This window comes from Oncorhynchus mykiss, chromosome 17 (assembly GCF_013265735.2).
Source record: "Oncorhynchus mykiss isolate Arlee chromosome 17, USDA_OmykA_1.1, whole genome shotgun sequence".
Taxonomy (NCBI): Eukaryota; Metazoa; Chordata; class Actinopteri; order Salmoniformes; family Salmonidae; genus Oncorhynchus; species Oncorhynchus mykiss.
In genome coordinates, this window is record NC_048581.1 from 53062415 (window position 1) to 53081641 (window position 19227).

Genomic DNA, 19227 nt, shown 5'->3' on the forward strand with positions numbered 1-19227 from the left:
GTTGCCAAAAAGTTCAATTTTGGTTTCATCTGACCAGAGCACCTTCTTCCACATGTTTGGTGTGTCTCCCAGGTGGCTTGTGGCAAACTTTAAACTACAATTTTCATGGATATCTTTAAGAAATTGCTTTCTTCTTGCCACTCTTCCATAAAGGCCAGATTTGTGCAATATACGACTGATTGTTGTCCTATGGACAGAGTCTCCCACCTCAGCTGTAGATCTCTGCAGTTCATCCAGAGTGATCATGGGCCTCTTGGCTGCATCTCTGATCAGTCTTCGCCTTGTATGAGCTGAAAGTTTAGAGGGACGGCCAGGTCTTGGTAGATTTGCAGTGGTCTGATACTCCTTCCATTTCAATATTATCGCTTGCACAGTGCTCCTTGGGATGTTTAAAGCTTGGGAAATCTTTTTGTATCCAAATCCGGCTTTAAACTTCTTCACAACAGTATCTCGGACCTGCCTGGTGTGTTCCTTGTTCTTCATGATGCTCTCTGCGCTTTTAACGGACCTCTGAGACTATCAGAGTGCAGGTGCATTTATACGGAGACTTGATTACATACAGGTGGATTGTATTTATCATCATTAGTCCTTTAGGTCAACATTGGATCATTCAGAGATCCTCACTGAACTTCTGGAGAGAGTTTGCTGCACTGAAAGTAAAGGGGCTGAATAATTTTGCACGCCCAATTTTTCAGTTTTTGATTTGTTAAAAAAGTTTGAAATATCCAATAAATGTCGTTCCACTTCATGATTGTGTCCCACTTGTTGTTTATTCTTCACAAAAAAATACAGTTTTATATCTTTATGTTTGAAGCCTGAAATGTGGCAAAAGGTCGCAAAGTTCAAGGGGGCCGAATACTTTCGCAAGGCACTGTATATATATATATATATATATATATATATATATATATATTTATTGTTTTGCTAAACAGGTGGGGCTCAAAACACATGGCTTTTTTGTTGTTGCCCTGAATGGCAGGTCACCACTGAGCATTTTGTTGGAAGATATATACCATGCGTATCCCATACACAAGACAAATGCAAATGGAAACTATTGGATACATGTAAAGTTTATGAGGGTAAAGTCAAACTATACAAGTATATTGCGACAGGGCCATAGAGAGGCATGAGTGGGGATGATCCAAAAGGATGTCAGGTTTTATGAAGATTGGTACTGGACCAGCAAAAAGTCTCACTCAGGTTTTTTTATATTGTCATACTTTCTCTCTACATAATTTCCCAATACAGGCATGCACACACACACACTATGTATATTTCAAAAGAGAACAAATAACATATAACAACACTCAAGCCACTTGAGTTTAAAGGTCCAATACTGACATTTTTATCTCAATATCAAATCATTTCTGGGTAACAATTAAGTACATTACTGTGATTGTTTTTAATTAAAATGGTCACATGTTGCTTGGACTGTCTGGGAGTGGTCTGAGTGGGGAGGGGAAAAACTGAAAACTAGCTGTTGTTGGCATAGAGGTTTGGAACTCTTTCTTATTGGTCAATTAACTAACTTACCACCTGGTGATGTCACCAAAACTCCATCCCACCAAAACAGGCTGATATTTCATTTTCATAATTTTCACAATATTATTCCAACCCTAGTGTGGAAATATATATAAAACAGAGAAAATCAAATTTTTGACTGCACTGGGCCTTATTTTTTTCCTTGTCACACGTGAGCCATAAAGTAAATGTATGCTATACATTTTAACAGAAAGGAGCAGCATACATATCTTCACTTTCTTTTCTCCTGCTGCCTTTCCTTCCTCCCCCTTAACCACCCACTACACAGACAGATATCAAAGTGAGTTATACAACCGTAATCACCACCACGACGGGTAAAAGCAGGCTCTATCCAACACAGCCATATGCACAACCGCTAATATCACAGCTTTCAATTAGAATGGCTGTAAATCATCCATCTAGTGGCGGCCTTTAATGGTCCGTTGGTCACAGAAAGATGTGAGGAGAAAAAAAATACTGATTGTAATTATACAGCCTTTCAGAATCAGAAGTCATACCATGCCTGTATGGAAGAAAGGGGAGCAGGGAAGCTGTATAAGAGGGCTAGGCAACAGAGACAGACAAGGAAGGAAGGGCGGTTTTATATGAGAAGCTTTATAAATACGTCCCTGACTGCCAGAGGGAGGGCTTTATAAGAACATGGCTAGGCTAGAGAGACAAACCTAGCTGGAAACAATGCCCAGGTCCATGAGACAGGCGATATAAAAGAAGCACAAAGTGCACTCCCTTCCATTTCGCTACTATGTATTGTACCTAGGATTAAAAAACAGGTTGCTGCTTCAACATTGTAGACTGAATGGTACCACAACGCTAAGTGCTTTAGGTACTGGAACGTTCACTGAGTTGACATGCTGGAAGTGTCTCTCCACTTCTGGCTCAGTCTGAATGATTAATCACATTCCCACACCTGCCATCAGAGTGAGCATTTATCTGCATCGCAAAGGACAGGCACTGTATCCCTCTGTCTCGCTCTCTCACCGTATCGGCGGCTCTCTTTCTGTCACTTTCTTCCTGCCTCCCTCTCAAATAAGAACCTTACATTCATCCACTGATCCACTCAGCATGAGGCCTACATGGTTAAACTCATCCCGCTGTAGTAGCTCCTTACAGTAATCTCCTGTGCTCTAGGTTCAGAGCCTGTACTGATGCATCCTTCTCTTTTGGGATCAGTGTATTAGCCTCAAACCTCAACACCCTCTGTGGCCATGATCTAACCCCTACACCCCCTGTCCTCTGTGTCCATGATCTAACCCCTACACCCCCTGTCCTCTGTGTCCATGATCTAACCCATACACCCCCTGTCCTCTGTGTCCATGATTTAACCCCTACACCCCCTGTCCTCTGTCCATGATCTAACCCCTACACCCCCTGTGTCCATGATCTAACCCCTACACCCCCAGTCCTGTGTCCATGATCTAACCCCTACACCCCCAGTCCTGTGTCCATGATCTAGCCCCTACAACCCCTGTCCCCATCTGATCTTACCTCCACGGGGAACCTCCTGCTGTTGATGCTGTGTTCCGACCCTGCTGATCCGTTACTCTGACCCCAGTGGAACTCGATCTTCTCCGCCTTGAAGCGTCCAGGTAGTCCTGCCCCCCGTACAAAATAGTCATCCTTCAGCAGAACAGCCACTAAGAGAGGGGTGAAAGAGTAATACAAGTCAGTATTGGCAGTATTGGTAGAGAAATAGGTGTGACTCTCACTCACAGTTAAAAGCTGATGTTTTGTTTTTCCTCAATCAAACATTCAAAGAACTTGGCTGTCAATAGCCTTCATTAGAGATAGATAGATAGATCGACAGATAGATAGATCCACTCCCTTAGATAGAGGGCATGGGGAGGAGAGGTTAAAAGGCAGATAAACGTAGAGGGTCAGAAGAGGAAAGAAAGCAGAGAAGAGATACAGTCAGTAAGAGGGATAAGTTGAGGAAAACGTCTTGTGTTAATCTGTGATTTGCCTTTTCTCTCTGAATGTGCCTCTGTCCATGCTGATTATTGTCCAGAACTGTTATGACCGAGACCAATGTAACATGCACTTTATATTTGACTTGACTTGTGTGCATACCAGTACATCCTGTTTAATTTCCTCCTAAATTAAAGTATTTTTCTGCTGAAGCCTATTTGAAGCTAGGGGACTCAGGGAGCTGGACACATAAGAGCCTTCTTCTGCGCTGTCATCATTGGCCTTAAAGGTCCCTGATGACATGCTAATTCTGAGTTAAATAGGCTCCATTGCTTCATAATGCTTTGTTACTGTAGTCGAATTCTTCAACTAGAAACCCTCAGCTGAATGTGAAAGCTTTGAACATTTACAGTGACAAATTGAGCTTTGCCCAGAGACTTAAGCCATCAATTAACCCCTGCAACCTCCAATAAACACACTTTGTCAAGTCAAGGATATATCTGTGTTCCATCAAAGGGCTTGGGATAGCTTGCTTGCTACAGCCTTCTCTGGGCATTTTAAATTTAAATACATTATCAAACACAGTTGAATTACCACAGCATCAATGGTTCATGACTTCATGCAAGAAGACTTGCACATTTCAGAGACAAAACATGTCTTTGCAGTTTGCTTTGAAAGTTAGTTAAAGCTGGTCTTGTTGAAGAATTCCCCCTTCAGGAGTTGGAGTTGTGAAACGTAATCATAAGTAAAGGCTTTGGCTGTGTGTGGTTTAAACACTGAAGCTGCATTTTTTATGTTTTCCAGGATATCTACCCTCCTCCTATTCACATCTGAGGTCCTGCTGAGTTTGCCTGAGTCACGAAACATCTGGGCCTATATTCACAAATAGTGAAGCGCTGATCTAGGATCAGTTATGCCTTTTAGATCATAATGAAAAATATTGTGTACACGGGAGTCGTGATCCTAAAACAACACTCCTACGCAGAGAAGCTTTATGAATAGAGGTACTGAAACTCCATTGTGTGAAGAACTCTGACATTTCCCCTGTCTGTTTGTGGCGTGGTAGCTAAGTGAGTGTACTCTGTGCATATTTAGATGATTCCATAACCCTTGAACATCTCTCCAGCTGACATCATTAGCCAGATTAGGCCCCTGATCCCCCTGTCTGTTAGGATTTAAGGGAGGATTTAACCTAGCCAGGCCCTCCAGATGAAATGCAGCTACAGCCAGGCTTCTTTTAATCACAAATCCAACAGAGGAGAGGAGAGGAGAGAGGGATGAGGGGATGAGCATGAGGACAAACAAACCCACATTGATTATAAACACCAAAGAGCAGGGGGAACAAGCAGTGTCACGGGGGGAGGGAGGGAGAGCGAGAGAGAGGTAGATGGACAGTATGAATGAGGGGTATAGAGAGAGTGAGACAGATTGTATTTAACCTTTATTTAACTAGGCAAGTCAGTTAAGAACAAATTCAGATTGTCAATGACGGCCTACCCCGGACGACGCTGGGCCAATTGTGCGTCGCCCTATGGGACTCCCAATCACGGCCGGATGTGATACAGCCTGGATTCGAACCAGGGACTGTCGTGAGAAAGTCCAAGAAAGAGTGTGAGAACAGAGAGAGAGAAAGGGTGATGACACACGCAGTGTCAAGCGATAGACAGTAATACAATGTGTAGATGGGACTTGCTGTGTGTAGTGGGCAGAGCTTCTGTGGAGAACTGAGAAGGGATCTGGGTGTACAAACGCAGGCTAGGGTTTGTTAAGCTAAAGAGGTTCAGCACACAAGCTCCACCAAGCACACTGTAAACATACAGCCTCACAGCGAAAAACTGATCCCCCTTCTCTGGCTAGTGTCATGGACAACAGTCACACACAGATGCATACACATGCAAAAACACACAGACGAGAGGAGAGGCAGGCTTTTGGGACTTTGATTAGCCATGCTGCCCTCTCTGTGTTTTGGCACATCAGCAGTCGAGCTGAGCAGGGCAGGAATAAGATGCTAAGCCAAAAAGACCTTGAATCACAGGCTGTGAAAGACGGGAAGTAAATCCTTGATCAATGCAAATGTCTCCAGTGCCAGCATTTCCTCATGAATTTGCTTAAGGCTTGCTTGACATTTGCCTGGGAAAGAAATGTTTAGCTGAAGACTTCTGGACGCTGGCCAATCAGCTGCAGCTCAAAGCCAAAGTAGGTCAGGGCACCATGCAGGGAAATCGATTAGGATCAACTTTGAAGATCTAGTCCCTTTGTGGTTAATTACAATGTTGGCAGGATCATGCAAGGTGAAGTGTAGCCCTTTCCACTCACAGCCCCTGTCAGCCTGTATACGGGTTGAAAGGAGTCAATGTGCTCTGAAAGCGGAGACATTGAGGTCAATAATAAATGCCATTTTGATGTCATACAGGCCAACAGCGCAACCGTGAGTCGCGCACTTCACATTTCCATACTTAAAAACAAATGTAATTTACAGCATCAATGTTTACAATCTAGAACATTTGCTGCGGGACACACACCTGAATGACTCCATTCTATGTGCACCAAAATTACAATATGTTTGTCTGAAGTGCCTTTTGAAAGCCTAACACTGTAAGATCGTATTTTATTACTTAGCTAGCCATGTTGGCAATACAATAAGCTTTCAGATAATGCCCACCTGACCCACATTGAAATGACTTAGGAACTGTACACAGTTTGGATAGGTGTCCCCCCCACTTGGATACACCAGCTAGACATCTTACTCAAACTCTTGTAATTATTTTTTCTTATCCTGCACCAACTAACTTTTGTATGAATATTCTGATGTTACTGAATGTATCCAGAGTATTTTTTAGATTTTGTTATTGACAAATGCTGAGAAAAGTACAGTAAGTGTAAAATTCACATAAAATCAACAATGTAATGTTTGGATAGAGCCTTATGTCAGGTGAACTGTTGTGTCCTCACCTTTGATCTGATATTTACTCCCTAATCTCCAAAGTGTTATCCTTCAATTCCCCACGTCTTGATCCTTACACATAGTATGAAGGAGCATTTGAGGATAGCGCCTCAGTCCACCATGCTGAAGAATTAAAAACCCAAGCCTGTTCTACTCCAATAGTTTTGGATGAGTGAAGGAATGCTGACCTGTCTTCTTACCGGAGCATTGAGGAAAGAACCCATCTTTGTCTCACCCTGCTACGGTAGGTAAAAAATCTGTTCTGTCTGAATGAATGAAGGCCCGCTGACCTGTCTTTCCTGTGTTCTTCATGGAGGTCTTGTTGGATGACTCGGCGTTGAACCCGTTGAGGGTCAGCTCCTGGCACTCCTGAGACACCTTGGCATCCTTGTCTGAGATGTCCACCGGTGATTGGTTCCTCTCCGCACACTCAGGGTATGAAGAGGTCCAGACCCCAGGACTGTGGGTCCCTAGAAGAAGAGAGGAGGGAGAGTGAGTTCTCAGTACTAAGATCTGGGCCTGTATTCAAAATGTGCTCAGAGTAGGAGTGCTGATCTAGGTTCAGGTCCCCCACCCATCAGTGTCCATACAGTATAATTTTTAATACAGTCTAATCCAGTCATTTTGATGTAAAAGGCTATTCTGATCCTACTTTGAGACCCTGGCTATGAAGATGTCACAGTCCCGATACCCATAATGTGCATGAAGCCCATCGAAAACTAACTACACTTCCTAAATGGAGACATGAGAGAGTAAAAATGTTTTCCCCATTGAGAGAGACGGTAGAACCAGTAGTGAAATCAACTTCCACCCTGCAGCACCTTCCCTGATCCACTGGCTGCTCTTCTAATCCTCTCTCTCCCCCACAGCAGAGATCCTACTACAGAATAATACACCATCGCAGACAGGGATGCTCTTTTTTTAAAAAATTTTTTTTACCTTTATTTAACCAGGCAAGTCAAGAACAAATTCTTATTTTCAATGACGGCCTGGGAACAGTGGGTTAACTGCCTGTTCAGGGGCAGAACGACAGATTTGTCAGCTCGGGGGTTTGAACTCACAACCTTCCGGTTACTAGTCCAACGCTCTAACCACTAGGCTACCCTGCCGCCCCCCTTGATCTGTTCACCACTACAATGGGACCAATAGAACTACAAAAGACTGCAAGGACCACAGACAAAGGATCACAGGCAAAGGCAGACTCAAACACTTCTCTCGATTAACAAATCATTTATGAGCCCATTCCCTAAAGGTTAGAGTCAACTTTTCAAGTGGTTCATTAAATAGAAATGTGACTTCTTTTTTTACTACCACCCCCGGGGCCCTCCGGACCAGGTCTGGCAGCTGTACATAGTCTATCCAATTTTACCTACCTCATCCCCATACTGTTTATATTTATTTACTTTTATGCTCATTTGCACACCAGTATCTCTACCTGTACATCACCATCTGATAATTTATCACTCCAGTGTTAATCTGCAAAATTGTAATTATTTGCCTACCTCCTCATGCCTTTTGCACACAATGTATATAGATTCTCTTTTTTTTCTACTGTTATTGACTTGCTAATTGTTTACTCCATGTGTAACTCTGTGTTCTGTTCACACTGCTATGCTTTATCTTGGCCAGGTCGCAGTTGTAAATGAGAACTTGTTCTCAACTGGCCTACCTGGTTATATAAAGGTGAAATAAAAAAATAAATAAAAAAATGGCATGGGGCCTTAAATGTACTTTTTGAACCCAGGTCTGACGCACGCGCACACACACACACACACACGCACACACACACACACACACACACAGAGAGAGAAGCAATTCACAGCAGTAATGCATTTTTTCAGATTAATTTGTTACCAGTTTCCAGGGCCTTAAATGTACTTTTTGGTCCACAAGCCACTGTAGCATTAATTTAGCTATAAATACAATTATACTTGACTATTTTTATTCACAAATGCAAGTGAAAGGCTCACAATTTGGAGCCCCGAGCACCCGCCAGGTGGCTGGTGAAATAGACAACTTTACCTGCCAATGGCAAAATCTACCCGCCAAATTTTAGGCCCATTTGTCCATTGAGTTAAATTTGGATGAATCGTCTTCTCCCCATTCCACACACCACCTGGAAGTGTGTATTTATTGGCCAGGTCTGGATTCCATGGAAGGGCTGGCGCTAGGTATCTGGGCTGTGCTTCTCACTAATGGCTGCATCAGCAAGCTGGAGTGAAGTCATCAGTCATCGCCTTGTGTCTGTCTGTACCAGTGCCACTCTAATATCTCACACTGTTAAAGAAAAGTGTGCACATGGGGATGTGTGAAACTTACTCCTCAACCTGAAGTGTCCCTACTTGCGCCAGCGAATAGCTAACTATACGTGTGGCACGACTGGTAAGACACTTCAGGAGGGTGGTCACGTGTGCTAGCAAAGCAGAGGTCCTCGGTTCGAGCCTGTGTGAGCCAAATCAGAAGTGGTACTAGTTAAACAAGCAGCGTGACATCCTTTATACACACACACACTCACACACACTCCCGTCTCGCCATTGTAATACGAGCAGATAAAAGACATCTGCTTGCCACTCAAAAGTGTGCAGGCTTGAGGACACTGTTCATATCCCAACACAGAAATGGCAAGTATTTACAATAAGTATTTGAGTAGTTAACATCTCCTCGCACTTCAGCCATAGTAATAACAGAAGATGGCTGCTTGCCACTCAACAGGATATTGTTCATATACAGTAGAGAGAGAAAGCAAGCTCAGAGGGAATGTAATGTATTTTCTACTACTGTAAATAAAACCCTGGCTGTCTCGGTTTGACATATTCCTCTCTCTGCCCTGATCCAGTTAAATATATGAGGTGGAACCACAAATCTAATCCTCTATGAACATATTCTGTTTTCTTCGAAATAACAAACAACCTAATTCCATGCAAACCCATGTTTTCAGGAAGGCAAATAATATAGCCACCCCAGATATAAACAAATGAACGACAAAAAGCAATAAAACAATAAGCTCTGAGAGAAAATGCGCCAAAGAAACATAATTACACACATTCAAAATGTAAACGTTTCTGCTTTTCGGAGCTGTAGCCTTCAGTTCACCTTTCGGGAAAGCAGTCCCTGATGAAAAGCTAGCTCAGAGCTTTCCACGTCTATTATTTGTTGGCAACTTATTTTGTAAATAACCTTCTGTAGCTTTATGAAAACAGTTCTGCCTGTAGCCTCAAATTCTGATGCCCCTCCTCATAGACAACAACATACATAGATAGTCCTCATCGGTGGTGTACTGTAGTAAAAATAATTTAGTCCCTTTCAGTATTTGTGCTTTAGTATTTCACTACATTCCTAAAGAAAATGTACTTTTTAATTCATAAATGTTCCCTGACACCCAAAATCACTAGTTACATTTTGAATGCATAGCAGGACAGGAAAATGGCCCAATTTACACACTTATCAGGAGAACATCCCTGGTCATCCCTACTGTCTCTGGTTTGCTTAATATAGGGAATTTGCAATGATTTACACTTTTACTTTTGATACTTAAGTATATTTTATTAATTACATTAACTTTTTATACTTAAGTATATTTAAAACCAAATACTTTTCCACAATTAGTATTTTACTGGGTGACTTTTACTTGAGTCATTTTCTATTAAGGTATCTTTACTTTTACTCAAGTATAACAATTTTTCACCACTGGTCATCATGAAATGTTGCAGTTTGTTTATGTATCCAACCACGATCATACCTAATAACTACATGTATTTTTTCCCACCTCATCTTTACAGATATCTAAGACTAATGTTGAGAGCTTTTTTTTTTGTATAAAATTGTATTTTGCATGCATCATTTCAATGCATTTATTTTCCCCCACTGAATGCAATTTATTCCCCAATTAAACAACAACATGATTAAACAATGGGTAAATATATGTTTTCATTACAAGCTACAAAGCTTTTTATTTACCCATATAAGCGAAGTATACACAACAGAAATCTAGGCCCTTTGTTTAATTAATAAATGTTGAATATTAATGTACAGTTCCAGTCAAATGTTTGGACACACCTACTCATTCCAGGGGTTTTCTTTAATTGGACTATTTTCTACATTGTAAAATAATAGTGAAGACATCAAAACTATGAAATAACACATATTGAATCATGTCGTAACCAAAAAAGTGACAACTTTGCACACCTGTGATATTCTCTCAACCAGCTTCACAAGGTAGTCACATGGAATGCATTTCAATTAACAGGTCTGACTTGTTAAATGTTAATTTGTGGAATTGATTTCCTTCTTAATGTGTTTGAGCCAATCAGTTGTGTTGTAACTGTCACGAATATCATCGAAGGTGGCTCCCCTTCCCGTTCGGGTGGTGCTCGGCGGTCGTCGTCGCCGGTCTACTAGCTGCCACAGATCCTTTTTTTCCCCTTTTCGTTTGGTTTTGTCTAATTGTTTTCACCTGTTTTTGGGTTGGTGTTATTTAAGTTCGATTAGCCCGCTTGTGTTTGTGTGGGTTTGTTGCTGTGTATGTAAGAGGTGATCGATTATTGTTTGGTTTTCGCTTTCCAGTTTATACCAGAGATACTTGGGTTTTGTTTTACACCTGTGTTCAGCATCACCCATTGTCCTGTTGTTGGACATTAAAGCGTTTTTCCCTCGAATCTTCTCCTCTCTGCAACTCCACACCCATCACTCTTCGAGTGTTACAGAAGCCCGCACCACAAAAGTATGGAGTCAGCAGGAGCAGCGACTGCCCCTCTCCCGACGATGGAGGAGCGTATCCTTCAACACACGTCCATCATCCATCGCATTGGATCAGCGATGGATTCGATGGTGGAGAGGCTGCACCGCTGGGAGAGGAGTGGTCTCCCTACTTCCCCTCCAACCCTCCCACCTGCAACGCTACCATCTCCTCCAGCGGTATCCGGTACCAGCACCCTGCGTATTGCGCTTCCGAAGGAGTACAATGGCCACCTTCCGGCCGGCTCCGGACGAGGAGAGCGTGAGTGTTCTCGTCTCTTGCTTGACGGGTAGAGCCCTGGAGTGGGCCCGACTCGGCGAGCGGTCACTACCCGGAGTTCCATCTCGGGCAGGGGACGAGGAGCGCGCAGGACTTCGCGCTGGAGTTCCGGACCTTGGCCGCTGGAGCGGGGTGGAACGACAGGGCCCTGATAGACCATTACAGGTGTAGCCTGAGAGAGGACGTCCGCAGAGAGCTGGCTTGTCGGGACACCACGCTCACCCTGGACGAACTCATAGACCTGTCGATCCGGCTCGACAATCTGCTGACTGCTCGCGGACGTTCTGAAAGGGTCCTGTCTGTTCCACCTCCTGGTCCTCCCGCTCTCATACCTATGGAGCTAGGGGAAGCTGCATCTAGGGAGACCGGAGGAGGAGGCTCCTCCTGCACCAGGTGTGGCCGGAGAGGGCCAAGGTGAGGTTCCGGAGGTCCCGCTGCCCCCTCTGGACATCGAGGTGTCCCCGGCGTACACGATACGGGGCCTGCAGTACCTCGTGGACTGGGAGGGGTACGGGCCGGAGGAGAGGTGCTGGATCCCGGTGGGGGGCATATTGGATCCATCTATGCTGAGGGAGTTCCATAGCCTCCATCCGGATTGCCCTGCGCCTCGCACCCCGGGTCGTCCCCGAGGCCGGTGTTGGCGCGCTGCGGGACAGCTACAACTGTCACGAATATCACCGAAGGTGGCTCCCCTTCCCGTTCGGGTGGTGCTCGGCGGTCGTCGTCGCTGGTCTCCTAGCTGCCACCGATCCTTTTTTCCCTTTTCGTTTGGTTTTGTCTAATTGTTTTCACCTGTTCCTTGTTGGGGTTTTTGGGTTGGTGTTATTTAAGTTTGATTAGCCCGCTTGTGTTTGTGTGGGCTTGTTGCTGTGTATGTAAGAGGTGATTGATCATTGTTGGGTTTTCGCTGTCCGGTTTATACCAGTGATACTTGGGTTGTGTTTTACGCCTGTGTTCGGCGTCACCCATTGTACGTGTTCCTGTTGTTGGACATTAAAGTGTTTTTCCCTCGAATCTTCTGCTCTCTGTGCCCGACTCCACACCCATCACTCTTTGAGCGTTACAGTGACAAGGTAAGACCTGATGGTGTGGGGTGCTTTTCTGGTAACACTGTCAGTGATTTATGTAGAATTCAAGGCACACTTAACCAGCATGGCTACCACAGCATTCTGCAGCGATACGTCATCCCATCCGCGTTGCGCTTAGTGGGACTATCATTTGTTTTTCAACAGGACAATTACCCAACAGACCTCCAGACTTTGTAAGGTATTTTTTGGTTACTACATGATTCCATGTGTTATTTCATAGTTTTGATGTCTTCACTATTATTGTACAATGTAGAAAATAGCAAAAATAAATAAAAACCCTTGAATGATTAGGTGTGTCCAAACTTTTGACTGGTACTGTATTTATTTGCTTCTTATTTGCTTATCTATTTTTGCTGATAACTGCATATAATACTATAAGTTCTTCCAGTCCCAATGTTTTCTTATGAGGCTGTCTGGCCTTTCCAATCCACAGGAGTTTGACTCAACTTCATCTGTCAGCAGGAAGCCCCTGCCAGCCCCTGCCAGCCCCTGCCACTATCCCCATGTCATCCCAGATCAGCTGGGCCCAGGTCAGTGACATAGAGCCAAACACTGTGAGCTCAGTTTAGCCACAAACACATACCCAGGAGGAGAAGCCGATCGGCATCGGATGACTGAACACTGTGTGTGTCAGCCAGACATGCACACACTTGCACACACACACCATGCACACAGTGCACACAGATGGATCCATGTCAGCAACACTGGGGATTGGTGGGAGGGAAAGGTTGGACCGTCACACCAGAGACAATATACTGGCCTAGTGAACAACGTGGACAAAGACGGATGATGTGTTCCGTTGGCCTGAGTGACAGACATGTTACGGAATGTTAACGACATAGTAGACATTGTAGCTGGTCTTGCATAGCCAGACACCGTCATCCCATGGTCGAGGAAAAGCCTGGAAATCCGAGCTAGGATTTTAGTCTAGCATGCATGATTTACTTCACTCACATGAAACAGCCAAACAATGGGTGATAGAGTACATGCCCTGGTAGAAGGATAAAGGAATAGGCCATGTCTTTTCAGGAGTGGCTTTTCCACACCTCACTAACCAGAGCCATTGTCCTACTCTGCACATTTCCCTTTTCCTACTTAACACTGTAGACAGATAATGGAACTCCTTGAGCTAAAAAAGGAAAAAATCTAATTCTGGTGAAACATCAAAGGATTTCTCCATTACGTTGGTTAAAGGGGGAGGGACATGTTAAATGAACCCGAAGAGGGGAAAAAGAGGCAACGAGGCGCTTCTGAATGTGAAAATCCTGTTAAACAGTACAATGCCGTTGGCTGAATCGACATGTATTCTTCTCTCACAAGAAAGACGGTAGCTAGCAATGTCAGGATGAAACCACAGTTTGTTGAGAGTTGTTGTATTATTCTCTGGTTTATGCCTCAAAGGGAAGAACAGCCTCAAGGCTGTGTGTGTGTGTGTGTTACAGTTGAGGGTGACTCACTCGCTTCCCTGCATGTCTGTTTGCCAAACACTCGTCTTTGGTAGAACTGTCTGGAAGGAAGTACAATACCTCAAATATTACTCACTGTACCTCACATTTATGTTTGCTCACTGTTCCTCAAATAGCTGAAATATCTTTTGACACATTTTTTCTTAAAAATACAAAAATCCATCAGTTAAAGTACGTTCTTTCACCATGTCCTAGAAAGAGCTTAACACAAACCCAGATTGACAAACCTCCAATAGTCCCAGTCGGTAGATAGATAGAACGTCTCAGGCCTGCCTGCCTCTGGGGAAAACAACCCGTGCTTACCTATAGTAGGTTACACCATTGGCTCACAGCAAAAAACTTGACATTTAAAAAAAAAGTACGTCTAAAGGGAAAAGGACTTGTGGATCGAGGCCGTCTCAATCTTCCGCTTAACTGGCGAGCTGATCATTTAGTGTATTTAAAGTTATTTTGGGGAGAACAGGGACACGAGAAAGAAAGACGTAACGTGGGTTGATCGGAGCTCCGGTATCAATCGTCGATAAACAAACCTTACTCTGTGTGGCGGAAGTTTGGCACGGCTGTGCTGTGATTGGGTCGGAGATAGTGGTGGAGATGAAAGTGATGCAAGTATGGAACATAGCGGTACAAATAAAGGGGGAGTAGGAAAAAGAAAAAGAAAGCGGGAGAGAAAGGGAGTAGGGATTTGAAGGGGAGTGAGGTCTACGGAGGCAGAAATGAAGAAGAAAAGGAAGTTTGAGGAAAGCAACAGTTTCCAATGCCAGCAGCAGTTCGGAGGTAGAGAGTGCAAAGGAAGGGCAAGATAAGTCTCGAGGGGAGCATAGAGGTGAGCATAAAGTGATTCTGATGTTTAGGGAGGAAGGGGGAGTTGGGGCGATGAGTCCGATAAGGTTGAAGGCTGTGATAAAAGAGTTGACTGGGGAAGTTGTCAACGCTAAAGTGTTAAGAGATCGGAGCTTGTTGGTGTACTGTAAGGACATGGAGCAGAGGGGAAAAGCTCTCAAAGTGAAGTAAATAGGGAAGTGTAAGGTGGTGTCGAGCAGCTGGAATGATCAAGCAGGGAAGCAGTGCATGAAAGGGGTGACAACAGGAGTGCCTGTGAGTGTTAGCACTAAAGACGTAAGCAACAAATTGAGAGTTCTAGTGAATGTTCAAAGATTGCAAGCAACAAGGGGTGGAGTTAGGGTAGATAGCCCATCTATTCTGTTACCCTTCAAGGACAGGGTATTGCCAAATGAAGTAACCATAGGATATATGAGTTTTTGTTGAGGGCTTATGTACCGAAGCCTTTAAGATGTTATAACTGCCAAAGGTTTGGGCATGTGGAAAAAGCCTGTCAAGAGAAAAATAGGTATGCCAGGTGTGGAGGGGAGCATGAGTATGGGAAATGTGGGGATGGTGTACAACCAAAGTGTTGCAGCTCTGGGGGTGATCATAGTGTGGCATGTGGTGGGTGTGAGGCAATGAAGCAGGCAGTGGAGGTGCAACAAGTGAGTGTGGAGAGAAGGGTGTCAAGTGAGGGTGGTCCAGGTCCAGAGAGATACAGGTTCAAGAGAGAGATGGGTAGGAGCATCTAGACTGGGGATTAGGGGGCAGGTGGGCGGCAATATGGTAAACATAGATAAGAGAAAGCTGGTGACGTTCATAGCAGGAGCTATCAATAGCACGGCTAAAGTTGAGTCTAAAACAGAAAGGATTCTGTGAAGGATTCGTGCAAGCGGCTGGGAGACATCTGAGTATGACACTATTGACATGGGAAAAGGTTTGAGTTTATCTCAATCAGCCGAGGCTGGAGTCATGTATTATTGGATTGTAGTTATGGTGGTAGTACTACAATAGAATGCTCAAAGCCTGTTGGCTAATGGGCAGGAGTTCAAACAGTTCATTGTGCATATGCCACATAAGCCTGTTGTGATTTGTGTGCAGGAAACATGGCTTAAACCGACTGTGGAGTTCGTGGGGACAGAGTTGTAGGGGGGTGGGGGGCACCTTCATAAAGCAAGGACTTCCTTACAGGATACTAGGCAAAGGTATTGAATAGGAATATGTGATGGTGGAGGTGTGGTTGAGAGGAGGGCTGCTAGAGGTAGTGAACTACTATAATCCTTGTCAGATATTGGACCTGGAAGTGCTGGAGAGGGTGGAGGGCCAGGATAGAAGTAAGGTATTGTGGTGTAGTGATTTTAATAACGGATGGAGGAAATGGCCAAGTGATGGAAAATCAGGATTGATGTAGCCACATGGAAAGAGTTGGCTTTGGACCTCAATCTGGTATCTAGTGTGATGGCAGAAATCTGTGAGTGGGAGGTATGGGAGGAGTATATATGAGAGGGGATGTGGATAATATGAATAACTGGGTGAGAACAGCTTTAGTGGGGGCAGCTACTGAGGCTATACCTAAAAGTTCACATAGGAGGAGGAAAGAAGTCCCATGATGGAAAGAGGAGTGTGGGGCAGTGGTGAGGAGTAGGAATAGGGCATTTAGAGTACTGAAAAGGAACCGGGCTTTTGGAGTACTGAAAAGGAACAGGGTATTTAGAGTAGTGAAAAGGAACAGGGTATTTGGAGTACTAAAAAGGAACAGTGCATTTAGAGAACTGAAAAGGAACAGGGCATTTAGAGTAGTGAAAAGGAACAGGGTATTTAGAGTACTAAAAAGGAACAGTGCATTTAGAGAACTGAAAAGGAACAGGGCATTTAGAGTACTGAAAACTTCCAACATCTGATTCAGAATTAGCAGGCGCAGGACCTGGTGAGGATAACTCTCCATCAGGCAAAGAAGTCATGTTGGCGTTGGTTCTGTGACACCATTGGAAGGGCGACACCTGTGGGAGAAGTGTGGGGGATGATTAAGAGGTTGAGTGGGGTCAAAAGGGAGTGGGATTATCCAGTGTTGACGAGTGGGTAGGATGTGGCAGTAACAGATGAGGAGAAGGCAGAGATGATGGCCAAAGTGTTTGTCTAAGTGCATAGCTTGGCAAATTTGTCAGAGGGGCAGAAGGGGAGAGAGAGGATGAGAGAGGAGCACCCTAGAGTGCTGGATAGGAGGGATGTAAATGATCCGTTGAATGCACCATTTACCAGGGCAAAGATGAAAAGGACAATAGGTAAGGCTGGGTTAACTTCACCTGGAAAAGATGAGGTGTGCTACGTTATGTTGGCCCATCTTAGTGATGAGGCACTGGATGAGGTATTGAACAACAGAGTGTGGGAGGAGGATAAATTACCATGAAGCTGGAAGGAGGCAGTAGTGGTAGCAATCAGGAAACCAGGGAAGGACCCAACGACGCCAACAAGCTCTCGGCCAATAGCTTTAACATTACATGTATGTATGATTATAGAACGTATAATTACTTCCTGGAAAGCAAGGGGCTAGTATCGCCACATCAGAGTGGGTTCAGGAAGGGGAGGGGAACTATGGACCCAGTGCTCTGCTTAGAAGCAGAGGTCAGGAAGGCTCAGTTGAACAAGGAGATTATTGTAGCTGGCCTTTTATAGGTGGAGAAGGCATATATGATATGATGTGGAAGGAGGGGTTGTTAATCAAGCTTGATATTATGGGGGAGGAAGACGAATATACAACTGGAAAAAGGATTTCTGTTTGGAAAGTCTATCCAGGTGAGGGTGGGGAAGTCTCTGTCAGGCAGATACATGTTGGATAACGGTACACCGCAGGGAAGCGTGATTAGTCCTCTGTTGTTCTCAATTATGATCAATGATGTTTACTCTCAGGTACAACCGGATATTGGGAAGTCGTTATTTGCAGATGATGGGGTCTTTTGGAAGAGGGGAAGAAATGTGCCATACATTGTCAGGAAGGTACAGGAAGCAATTGATGAGATGGGCATTAATGTGGGGAATCAGGTTCTCTGTAGAGAAAACACAGACAGTGTTCTTTACCAGGAGGAAGTTGGGAGATGAGGTACGCTTCAGGTTACAGTGCATTCGGAAATAATTCAGACCCCTTGACATTTCCACATTTTCTTACGTTACAGCCTTATTCAAAAAATGATAAAATGAAACAATTTCCTCAGCAATCTACACACAACACCCCATAATGACAAAGTAAAAAAAAGTTTCAACATTTTAGAAAATGTATTAAAAACAAGAAACTGAAATACATTATTTACATAAGTATCCAGACCCTTTGCTATGAGACTTGAAATTGAGCTCAGGTGCATCCTGCTTCAATTGAGCATCCTTGAGATGTTTCTACAACTTGATTGGAGTCCACCTGTGGTCAATTAAATTGATTGGACATGGTTTGGAAAGGCACACACCTGTTTATATAAGGTCCCACAGTTGACAGTGCATGTCAGAGAAAACACCAAGCAACGAGGTGAAAGGAATTGTCCGTAGAGCTCCGAGACAGGATTGTGTCAAGGCACAGATCTGGGGAAGGGTACAAAAAAAAATATGCCGCATTGTAGATCCCCAAGAACATAGTGGCCTCCATCATTCTTCACTGGAAGAAGTTTGGAACCACCAAGACTCTTCCTAGAGCTGGCGCCCGGCAAAACTGAGCAATCGTGGGAGAAGGGCCTTGGTCAGGGAGGAGACCAAGAACCCCATGGTCACACTAACAGAGTTCTAGAGTTCCTCTGCAGAGATGGGACAACCTTCCAGAAGGACAACTATCCCTATAGCACTCCACCAACCAGGCCTTTATGGTAGAGAGGCCAGACGGAAGCCACTCCTCAGTAAAAAGCAAATGACGGCCCGCTATGAGTTTGCCAAAAGGCACCTAAAGACTCTCAGACCATGAGAAGAGAACCAAGATTAAACTCTTTGGCCTGAATGCCAACCGTCACGTCTGTAGGAAACATGGCACCATCCCTATAGTGAAGCATTGTGGTGGCAGCATCATGCTGTGGGGATGATTTTCAGCGGCAGGGACTGGGAGACTAGTCAGGATCAAGGCAATGAAAACCTGCTCTAGAGTGCTCAAGACCTCAGACTGGGGGTGAATGTTCACCTTCTAACAGAACAACGACCCTAAGCACACAGCTAAGACAATGCAGGAGGGGCTTCGGGACTAGTCACTGAATGTCCTTGAGTGGCTCAGACAGAGTCCGTACTTGAACCAGATTGAACATCTCTGGAGAGATCTGAAAATAGATGTGCAGCAACGCTCCCCATCCAACCCGCCAAGCTTGAGAGGAGTTGCAGAGAAGAATGCTTGTAGATTCATACCCAAGAAGACTCGAGGCTGTAATCGCTGCCAACGGTGCCACAACAAAGTACTGAGTAAAGGGTTTGAATACTTAT

General features: G+C 44.3%; 1 protein-coding gene across 1 annotated transcript in view; it reads right to left on the reverse strand.

The window, feature by feature from the left end:
• The window catches only part of LOC110494079 (receptor-type tyrosine-protein phosphatase gamma), a 272591-nt gene that overhangs the window by 87268 nt on the left and 166096 nt on the right, over nucleotides 1-19227 (reverse strand). The window contains exons 3-4 of the mRNA XM_036950121.1: nucleotides 6682-6861; nucleotides 3028-3176 (exon numbers count right to left, since the gene is read on the reverse strand). Coding sequence (XP_036806016.1) covers nucleotides 3028-3176; nucleotides 6682-6861 — 329 coding nt within the window. The remainder of the gene's footprint in view (nucleotides 1-3027; nucleotides 3177-6681; nucleotides 6862-19227) is intronic.